Genomic DNA, 11690 nt, shown 5'->3' with positions numbered 1-11690 from the left:
ACGAAATTAATTTTGAATTGATAATAATAGAAAACAGACCTGAGAGGTGAGGAGAAAACACGGCAGGTGAAAGAATGGAATCCTTGTCACAATTGAACATAAACACAGATTTTGCAGCTTTGAGGGCTCAGATGGACAGCAAAATGACAATCTTATCTTCAGAAGCAAAGAAACATGATAACGCATAGCAGGAAAAAAGGCTATGGGGATTTTTTTCCTAAATGCATTTAATAATAATGAAAAATACACTTCACCACACTTTTAGAGCACTGGCACTTATAGATTTGTTTTAATAAGGAATGGAAAAAAAATTGGCAGGCATGCCACCCTGTTTATGTGTAAGAAAACAAGAACCAAAGAAATCAGAGTAACTTGGACTTCTGATTCAATCGTTCCCACAGATGACACGTGAAGAGATGAGAGCAGAAGGCAATATTTCCACAAGAATACAATTCGTACTCTTGGGGTTTTCTGACCTTCCAAGCCTCCAAGGGTTACTATTTGGGGTATTCTCCACCATTTACATTATTATCTTCATTGGAAATAGCCTCATAATAATAATAACCAGGCTTGACGCTGCACTACAGACACCCATGTATTTTTTCCTGGCGAATTTTTCCTCATTGGAAATCTGTTACGTGTCTGTCACCCTCCCCAGGATTCTGGTGAACCTTTGGACCCAGGATAGAAGCATTTCGATGCTGGGCTGTGCCACTCAAATGTGCTTCTTCCTCATGCTCGGAGCCACGGAATGTTTCCTCCTGGCAGTGATGGCCTATGACCGCTATGCGGCCATTTGTAACCCTCTGCACTACCCTCTCATCATGAACCACAAGACGTGCATCCAGTTGGCTGTTGGCGCCTGGCTCAGTGGAATTCCAGTCCAGATAGGACAAACATGTCAGATTTTCTCTCTACATTTCTGTAATTCTAACCAAATTAACCACTTCTTCTGCGACATACCTCCCATCCTCAAGCTAGCCTGTGGGGACACTTTTGTGCACGAGATAGCAGTGTACGTAGTAGCTCTGCTGTTTGTTGCAGTTCCTTTTATGTTGATACTTGCCTCTTACAGCAAAATCATTTCCACCATTCTGAGGTTGCCAACAGCCAGGGGACGGGCCAAAGCTTTCTCCACCTGTTCTTCTCACCTGCTGGTTGTGCTTTTATTCTTCGGATCGGCTACCATCACCTACTTAAGGCCCAAATCCAATCATTCTGCAGGAACTGACAAACTGCTCTCTCTTTTCTACACCATAGTGACTCCGATGTTTAACCCCATGATATACAGTCTTAGGAACAAGGATGTGATTGCAGCACTGAAAAGACTATTACTTAAAAAGATAGTGTGATGAGTTTAGTTGTAAATGCTTTAGCTGCTTGCCACACATTCATCAGAGAAACATTTCAATTCTCTGCATTCCCCTTTAAGGAGTTAACTGCTTCTAGCTTTGATGTACTTCTAGATACTTCTAAATAACAACCTACAATTTATTGTGCTTGGATACATACCAGGCAAATTAGTCTGTCTTCAGTGCTCCAAGCCCAAAGAATAATCCCACCTCATGAATAGATAGTAATGCCCACCACACATTTCATATGAAATTAGAATATAAATAAAGTTCATATAAAATAGAACTCAATCTGTTAAGATTTTTGGCTTGATTATACTAAAAATATAATAGTTTACCTAAATAATCTCCCAAATCTTCACACTGGTATTTGTTAACATTCTTTGATTCTATAGCCAGAGACTGGAAATAGCAGTTAAATAACAAATGTTTTGTTGAATGACTGATTAAATCATTTAATCGGTAAATGAATATTGCTGTGACACGTCTCTGATTCCTGGCAAAATCAAGAGATTTCAGAGCATCAATAAACATTGAAAGTGCATTTATTTTACCTACTATGCAGCCATATGGAATTACTTCGATCATAATACCAAAATAAAAGTCTTATGTTCACTTAGCTTTTTTCCTAATAACTTCCTTCTATGTTAGAACTTAACAATTCCTAACTTAACAATTTTGGCCCCAAAGTAATTTGCTTTGAATTATTTCACCTCTTCATTAATGGCACTCTAAACAGCTTTTCCTATACCAATTCGTATTTTGAAAATAAAATGTACATGAGTTCAAAAGTGAAGGAACATGCTAGAAGTTGCATTTGTGTTAGTGTGCCTAAACTTTCATGCCTTTAACCCCTTCTAAAGTGTCTGAAAGTATTAAATCTTTGAACTGGTTTTATCAAGGAAAGAGAGCACCTGTCAACAGAACCACTAATACCTAACCTCCCAGTTCCAGATTCTCAAGTCAGTCACTGGCATGAAGAGATTTTTTACTGCATGTGTCCCTGAGAACTTCTGTTAGCTGTTCTTTGACAATTATGCTTTTTGTAGTTTTTACTCTAATTGTACATATGCCTGTAAGACACTATTAGCTCCTGTTCTTTAGATGGTTATATTTTACTTCATCAAACCATTTACACCCACTACCATCTAATATAATGTATCACATTTATTTATTTCTGTATTGTATCCATGGAAGTATATATTTAATTCTCATTTAATGTTTTGTATAAGAATTTTATGTATGTCCATGATAAAGACCATGATGGCGATGATGATGATGGTGGTGATGATAGTGATGATAAAGTTGATGATTATGATAAAGATAGTAGTGGGGGTGTTTTTTGTTTCTGAAATTTAGTAAAGCAGAAATCATGATGTCACAGCAACAGTGCTATCCCAGGAGTTCAGATAGCTCAATTTAGATCTCTTTATCAACATCCTGAACAATTCATTCAGCTACTTTTTTATTAGTAGTATTACATTCTGTTAAAGAACAGAAACTCAACTGAGTAAATCTTAAAGATATTGTTGCCATTTTTCAGCAATTCATGAATCTGGCAGCATCCCACCCAAAAGGTAGAAAGGAGCTCTCAAGAGCTACACAAAGTGAGGCATTTTACAGGCAGAAAGGAGCAGGAACACGGAAGTTATACGAGGCAAAAATGGAATTGGTTACTGCAAGGTTGCTTTCCTCACAGGGCATGGCAGGAAGGTACCAGACAGGTAAACTAGCCAATGCTCACCAGGTAATTCTTGATTGAGTGGTTTCAGATTCCATTTTGGGAAGAGCCAAAACTGGAGCTAAGTTTTGGTTTGGTGATGTGAGGCTTAGAAAAAGTGACTCCATTTTGAGCTTGTTGTCTTGTCTTTAATAATTCATAATTAATAAAATTGTCAAAACACACTATCTTCTATGAACTCCCAAGGTTATTATAATGGCCAATATCCACCTGGCATGGAGAAGCATTTGGAAAAAGTTTAAAGCACCAAAAATTAAAGTGTTGTCTGTATTTCAGTATAATTCTTAGTGAAATCTTTAGTTGTGTTTTATTTTATACTCAAATTCATAGAGATAGTCAATAGAGTGCTATTTTTGATGAAAAGAGACATTCCACAATCTGAATTACCTAGGGAAGATAATCTACTTATTTACACATTGGAATTATTTTCCTTTTACTTTATTTGTTTAGTTTAAAAAATATACCACTCAACTCTTTGCTCATCTAAGCAAGGATTATGGAACAAGTTTAAATATTCCATAGTATTCAAATAAAATATTAATGAACATTTATAACATTATGAATTCAGTGTCAATTAACAACTGTAAGATTATGACTTCCTTTATACTTTTAAAAAATTCCTTGAGACCTATGTATTTTCTCTTTTTATATCTCTGTCCCTCGTCTTTCCAGTCTGTTAATTCACAATGAGGGAGCCTATAGAAATTACTCCCTGAATTCGTTTAATTATATATGCTATCTATTATCATATATAATTGAGGCTGATTAAAAAGAAACTCTGAGGGGCGCTTGGGTGGCTCAGTCAGTTAAGTGTCTGCTTTTGGCTTAGGTCATGGTCTCAAGGTCCTGGGATCAAGCCCTGGATTAGGCTCCCTGTTCAACAGGGAGTCTGCTTCTCCCTCTCTCTCTGGCCCTCCCCCCATTCATGTGTTCTCTGTCTCCCCCTCAAATAAATAAATTAAATTAAAAAAATAAAAAGAAACTATGACATAGTTTATAAAAACGATCATCTGAACCTACATATAATTATTTGACTAACCTATGATTGCTAGTAAGGGCAGCATACATTTTTCAAGTACAGACCAAGAACTTATTCTAATGTATCTTTCTTTTTTTTCTGATTTTTATATACACCAGTCTTCTAGATAGTACCATTTACTGACTTCTGGCCACCCAATATATAGGGGTAATACATGACTTGGTGTGCCATTTGCTGAAGATTTATATTTTCTGTCATGTCAAAATAGCTGGGTCATATATACATCATCAACAATATATATTTAATGAGGAAGGAAACATGTACATTCTTGTATAAATTCATTTTGGATGAGTGTTGTTGTATGTAAAAGATTGCCTCTTCCCAAGGGATTGCATACATTATTATCTCAATAAAGTAACAACTTGGGCATAATGTTCCTCTGAAGAAAATACTTGTTTAAAAAAAAAAAATACCAAAAACACAATTACCTATAAGAATGTAGTAGTAATTATATTTTACAAAAGCTGTTTTAAAAAAGCTTATTTTATCAAAGAATTGTATGACATATGAAAATATGTGTCTTTAGAGGGTATATAAAAGATTTTTAACCTATTGACTTTAAGTCACAAAGAAGTATGTGGCCTATTTTTCTCTGGTGACCTTTAGAAGCTATGCATGACATTTGGCTGATAGCATTCCTGGGAAACATTCCCAGGCGTTTAGATAACTCAATTTAATCTCTTTTAAATTGACAAGGCAACAGGGTCTTCAGTCCTGCAACCTCAGGGAACTGAACTCTGTCAATAATCTAATTGAGCAAAGAAATGGAATCCCCCCTAGAGCTTCCAGAAAGAAGTGCAGCCCTTCCCACATCTCGATTTTTGCTCATTGAGATTCATGTTGGACTTATGACGTACAGTGCTGTCAGATAATAAATGTGTGTTATTATAAGTCGATCTATTTGTGGTAATTTATGACAACAGCAATAGGAAACTAATCCACAGAGTCATGCGAACTGATGTGGGGGATGTTGTAGACTGGTTCAGAACATATCGATCTAAATCTCCTATCTCATAATCAATTTAACTATAGAGTTTGAGAATTTGAAATACTCCACTTCCCAGCCCCTCGTCCAGCTAACTATGAGCAGATGACCCAGTGGTGGCTGATGGGATGAATGTAGGAATCAGCAAGTGCTCTCCTGCTTCCATTTTCTTTCATTCCTGGAAGGTTGCAGAGGTCATATCTTAGAGTGGGAAATCAGGAAGATGAAAGCAATGTAGCCCTCTGATGTCATTTTAAAAGGCCTGGACTACTTATTTACCTCATTCCCCAGAAATTGTGTTGTGTGAAGCAAATAAATATGTCTCCTTGTGTATGGCTGTACGCAATTCTAAAGGAGAAAATACCTACAGTATTAATGTTTTACAATATTTGGCGGGGGATAGGACCTCTTTAGTTTATTTTCAGTTGGTGTGGAAGTCCATTTGTGGTAGGAAATGTTTCCCAGGAATGCAGGTTTGGGTGCTTTTAATGAAGGTGGTAGGATTGAACACTTCAGGTGTTAAAGGTATGATTTTCTTCACTTTGCATGTTCCCTTCATACCTTCATTGATGTATGAACTTCTGATGTTATAGATAGTTGTGGATACAAATGAGTTTTATTAGTACTTGGCAAGAATTTAATACACTCCAAGTAGCAATGGGGGAGTAGCAAGAAAGCCTAAGATTCATCCATGGGTATGTCAAAGAAAAGAGTTTTAGGTTTCTCTTGGTACTGTTCATATAATTATAGCATACGCCAGACACTTGATACTTTGCAAGGAGTTTCTTTACAAATTTCTTATATTTAAAAAAAACATTTACTTCGTCATTAGCTTTGCTGCCACTCCTGTATGATTTGGGCATTGAAAAGCATTGTTAAATCTGCAACTTTGCAGATATTCTTTATAACTTGGCTTACAAAGAATATGACTTCACCATTATTTGTAATAGTATCCTAAAGCAGGGAAAACTATTTCAAGAGCTTATGATTAGCAGTACCTCTATCAGTACTGATTTATGGTTATGTTTCAATCTAACTTTCTTTTGAACATTCATATGACCATGAGGATAAGTTCCTATAACTAATATTTTATCATTAAGATAAATACTTACAAATGGTCTCACAAAGAAATATGATTTATCCTCTTGTCTTGACACACTTCAGTCTTGTATTTGAAATATAGGGCCGTGTTAACAGTAGTGTGCAAATATTTTAGTAATATTTGTGAATAAAAACCACATTTATTCTATTCTATCATTCACTATTATCTGTGTCCCCTTCTACAGGCTCTATTGACTGTAGTTTTTTCGTGTGTAACACAAATTTTTATTTGTCTATGCTAAAAATTCAGGAGTGGGACTTTCAGGTAAATGTATATGGTAAATGTATAATCAACTTCACAATAAACAGCCAACTCACTTTCCAGAGTGGATGTCCATTGGTATTCTTATCAGAAATGCATGAGTGCTCTAGTTGCTGAGTCCTTGCTATCATTAGTATTGTCATGAATTGTTTTATTTTTGTTGTTGTTGTTATTGTGGGTTTTTTTTTGTCATTCAAATAGGTGTTCAGTGATAACTCATTTTCTTTGGTTTTTTCCTTCCCTAATCAAAACTGATGTGAGCATCTCTTCATGGCCTTATCTGCAATCTCTGTATCTTCTTCGAGGAAATGTCTGTTCAAGTTGTTTGTCAATTTTTAAATTAGGTTGTTTCTTTTTATCGAGTTTTGAGAGTTTATGTATATTCTAAACACAAGTACTTTGTTAACTAGGTGTTGTACAAATATTTTACCCTAGACTCTGCTTTGTCTTTTCATCTTTTCATGGTATCTTTTACTTAGCAAAAATATTTACTTTAATGAAATTCAACTTCTTTTTTTTTTCTTCCTTCATGATTCATGACTCTTTGCCTAACCCAAGGTCTCAGAGTTTCTCCTATGTTTATTCCAAAGTATTCACAGTTCTGATTTTATATTTACATCTATGATCCATTTTATTGATGTTTCAAAGAAACCAAGCTTTTTATTTCATTACTTTTCTCTGCTTGTTTGTGTTTTCCATGTCATTGATTTCTGCTCTAATCTTAATTATTTCCTTTGGTCTGTTTGCTTTGTATTTATTTTTCTCTTGTTTATCTAATTTCTCAATGTGGAAGCTTAGATTATTGGGATTTCTTTTTTTTTTCTTTTCAGATGTAAGATTTATTTAATTATTTTGCTGTAACAGATAAGTTTTTATTTGTTTATATTTCTCTTGCTTCTTTAAAAGAATATAATGGTAGGATTTATATGGCAGCTCTCTGGCATTACCAGGGAATGGGATTGCAGGAATAAGAAAGGGGAGATGTCCCCATCCCCTACCAATATTTTAAATTGAGATAACTGTACAATCACATGCATTTATAAGAAATAATACAAAGAGCTCCCTTTTATAATTTGCCCAGTTTCTCCTAATAGTAACACTTTGCAAAATTGTAATTTAATATCACAACCAGGATACTGACGTTAATACAATCACTGGTCTTATTCCAAATTCCCCAGTTTTACCTGTACTCAATTGTGTCTGCATGCACACACACATGCATGCATACATATGTGTTTCAAGTTTCCCTCATATAATTTCCTTCATTCAGAAAGACTGTCTTAGTATTATCTTCTAGAGTAGGTGCACTGGTGATAGATTCTAAGACTATTCCTCATCTAAGATCAGTGGGGATGTTTGCAGCATGGAAATGATCAGATGCTACAAATCAGGGTTTCCTTTTACTTTTCTTTCTTCCTTTCTATGTATGTCTCTGTATCTATCTATGTATCTATCTATGTATCATCTATCTATCTATATATCTATCTATCTATCATCTCTCTCTCTCTCTCTCATCTATCATCTACGTATCATTATTTATCCTACTAATTCTGCTCTGATGGATACCCCTGACTAACATACCTCCAAAAGTTTCCATCTCCAAATACCATCACATTGGTGACGGCTTCAACGTATACACTTTTAGGGGGGCAGGATTTTCGTCATAGCACCCATGCAGTTAAAATAGCCCAGTGTAAAATAAAACAAGGTCCTCAAGGATTTAAACCCATTATACAGGATGTATTTAGAGAAGGGGTGATTGTCTCCACTACTTCTCCATCTTGAAGCCCAATTTGGCCTATTTTTCAACTTGGAAATAATGGATATCATGATATTACCACAACTTTAATCTCATGGTCCCACTCATTAAGGCCCCCACATGAAATATTACTGAAATTACTGACTCTGTCAATCAACAAGTTTTAAATATTTTGTAGCCATAGATTTGGCCAATATGTTCTGTTCAGTGTCTATGACAACAGTCTCTCAGAGCAGTTTGCCTTCAACTCTAAAGGGATATAATTCACCTTTACTTAGCCATCCATGGAGTATTTCAATAGTTCTGCCATCCCACACAAATTTTTCAGGTAAGATTTTAACTGCATTCAGCTCTCCGCAAACATAGGGATGTTATTGTGTATAAAGTATCCTCCTCCAAAGAGATTCATTTGGCAGACTCATTTCAGACATACAAACATTTACTAGGGAGCTCATAAAAAGGGGGTGGACCATTATCCCTCACAGTTAAAGACCCACCCCTGAAGCTCATTTGGTAAACCAGAGGTGGCTTTATCCCTACCACTATAAAGAAACAGCTGTTGATCATCTTAGCACCTACAATATTAAAACAAAGCTAACATCTTACAGACTTTTGGAATTTGGGAAGAAACATATCTTTGATTTTACTTAAGTCTATTTATGCTGTGACTCACAAAATTTCCCAATGTTAATAGGGCTTCTTAAAAAAAGTTTCTAGAATCTGCCCCAATGACAATGCACCTGGCTGTCCTGTTAGATCCTCCCAGAGGGCCCTTCATTCTAGAGGCTTTAGCAACCTCCTCATTCAACCTAGAATCTCTGGATCACCAGTAAGTGGTCATAAGTTTCCGCAGGACTTCTGTTACAAGAAACTGCCCTCCTCAGCCCCATGTTACATACCATTAAAGTGGTGATTGTAGGTGCATACTGGGCTCTTCTCAAAACAGGGGCTCTCACAGGCCCTAATCCCATGGCCCACTGTGTCTTGTGTCATGGAAACAGCACCCCCACAAGATCAGGGCAGTTACTTTGGACTCCCTGCTACAGGGTAAAGCTAAACCTGGGCCCACAGGTATATCCCACTTTCAGTAACGTGTGGTCTCCCCTGACCTCAGTCTCTTGCCAGAGACCATGGTGCTGAGTGAGTTACTTCTCTCCTGGACACTTTGGATAATCATGGAGCAGTTAGAGTCAAGTGAATGTATAGGAAAGGGAGTTTTTACACTTTACGGACAACATCCCTACCATTCCATTGCACATGATAGAACTCTCCAGAGCAGTTGCATTCTGCCCCTTATCAGGACATCCCTGATCACAGAGGAGATCCCAGGATGGGCACAATTGCTCAGACTTCAAGCAGTCATCTTGGTACTCTGGTCAATAATTAGCTCCATCTTTACCTTTTTATAGACTCTTGGACCATTGCCAATAATTTGACTGTCTGGTCACCATAATGGCAGCAAAAATAATTCCTTGTATAGAGTTGTCACAGCCTCTGGCAAATAGCCAGCAAGGACATGAGACCCTTATTCTTACAGTGGCAAATAAATTAACTTTGCCAACAGCTTGAATGATCATGAACATAAATCCTTCCCCAGGCAAGCATTCAGATGATGCCCTAGCCCCAGCCAAGGTTGATCACAGCTTGCTGAAAGACCCAGCTCAACCCTGTTCACACTCCTGCCCTACAGGGACTACCTGATGATAAATAGGTACTGATTTAACTTTCTAAGTTTTTGGCAATTCATTATGCAGCAATAGATCATTAATGTAGATGTCCCTTATCAGCTTGAGAAAGATCCCTTTTTCTAATTCATTAAGATATTTACTTGGACTGTGTATTGAATGTGTCACATTGTTGGGTTTTCTTTCTGCATTTATTGAGATAATCTTATGGCTTTTCTCCTTTATTTTGTTAATATGGTTAAATAAATTGATTTTTAAATGCCCACCAACACTGAATTTCTGAAATAAATCCTTCTTGGTTATGTTACATTATCTGTTTTAAGTAACATTGGATTTGATTTACTAATATTTTGTTAAGGACTTTTTGTATCTATTTTCATAAGTCAGATGATAATATTATCATCCTTTAAAAAAATTCTTCTCGGGTTTTGGTTTTAAAGTTATTTTGGTTTCAAACAAAAAGTATAACACTATGCTATATTTGTCTATTCTCTGAACAATTTTGCATAATTTGAAATTGTTTCTTACTAAAATATTTAGAATTCACCAGATAAGCCCTTTGGGCTGGTACCATTTTTGTAAGAAAGTTTTGAGTGTCACTTTTTTCTGAATGCAGAATGATAGTTTGACTTTTTAAACTTCGTTTAATGTGGTCCTTATAATGTCGTTTGAAAGCCTTTATTTCTGATGAGAAATCAACACTCATTCTTATGTTTGCTTCATTTGATGGTTGTTTGGGCTATGTTGTATATTTTGTAGTTATTTTTGTTGTTGTTTTGCTTCGTTTTCTTTTATTTAACTATTCTATGCCTAGATGTAATCCACTTTGCATTCATTATACGTTCACTGAGATTCTAGATCTGAGTGTTGGTGTAATTTCTCTGTGTTTTTATAGAATTATTATTATTATTATTTATTTTTTTAGGGATCATGTTTTCCTGCCTCTAAATATGTCTCATGATTTTTAAAATTTATTTTACACTGGATATTTTGCATAAAAAACCAGTAGAGACTTAAGTAGACAAGATTTGCCCTTAGAATTAAGATCAATTCGTCTGTATAGCTGCTAGGATAAGGGGCTGAGTCAATCAAATCTATAGTTGAGTTTGGTCTGGAATTTGCTGCAGCTTTAATTAGATTCATTTCCCCATTGGCTCTAAATGCTTCTATTATTTATACATAGTGAAGTGGTGAGGATTTTTCCTTTTTTTAGTGCTCAGTTTGGTAAAAATAGAATTTCTTGTCCATTCTTTGATGCCTTTGTGTAGATTCAAAATAGCTTTATTCATTATTTTAATTGTTTTCAGTAAGATGGCTGGTCTGCATATCTTAGGCTGTCACAGTCCCAAAACAAGAAATCTCCTTTCTTACAAGATACTTGTTCATTCATGTAAACTAGCTTTTCCCTTTGCTTTGACAGTTTCTGTAGGACTGATTTATGGTTAAATTACCATTAATCTTTGCTAATTTGATACTTTTTTAGAACATGAGTTCAATTTTAATTCAACTGTATTTTAGTTGGTCTGCCATAAAATTAATTCAACCTATTGGGGTGTTGATACCAAGGGTAAGAAAGTATAGAATCAGGATTTACTGTTTAATGATGCTTTATTGGGGCTGAAAGTCAGAATATCATGTGCGGAGAAAAGAGAGACCTCTTACCCAAGTAACAGAAGTGTTTCTTAAAAGAAAATAATGAAATCTGAAAAACACTCCTATGGGATGAGAAATCAAATGCTGTTCAGTTGAATGAAATAACAATGACA

At 35.7% G+C, this 11690-nt stretch overlaps 1 protein-coding gene across 1 annotated transcript; it reads left to right on the top strand.

Moving 5' to 3' along the window:
* The first annotated feature begins 395 nt into the window (after positions 1-395).
* On the top strand, positions 396-1352 carry LOC123785250 (olfactory receptor 10AG1-like). The gene has a single exon (XM_045786971.2). The coding sequence runs from the start codon at positions 402-404 to the stop codon at positions 1350-1352; it is 951 nt and encodes a 316-aa protein (XP_045642927.2). The 5' UTR covers positions 396-401.
* The last annotated feature ends 10338 nt before the right edge of the window (positions 1353-11690 follow it).

The sequence above is a fragment of the Ursus americanus genome, chromosome 24 (genome assembly GCF_024610735.1).
Source record: "Ursus americanus isolate L20-20 chromosome 24, mUrsAme1.1.p, whole genome shotgun sequence".
Lineage (NCBI taxonomy): Eukaryota > Metazoa > Chordata > Mammalia > Carnivora > Ursidae > Ursus > Ursus americanus.
The sequence above is the reverse complement of the archived record's forward strand: the minus strand, read 5'-3'. Positions and strand labels throughout refer to the sequence as shown.

What these genes read in the sequence shown, in the direction of transcription:
- LOC123785250 (XM_045786971.2), top strand. Translation starts at nt 402, where the DNA reads ATGACACGTGAAGAGATGAGAGCAGAAGGCAATATTTCCACAAGAATA.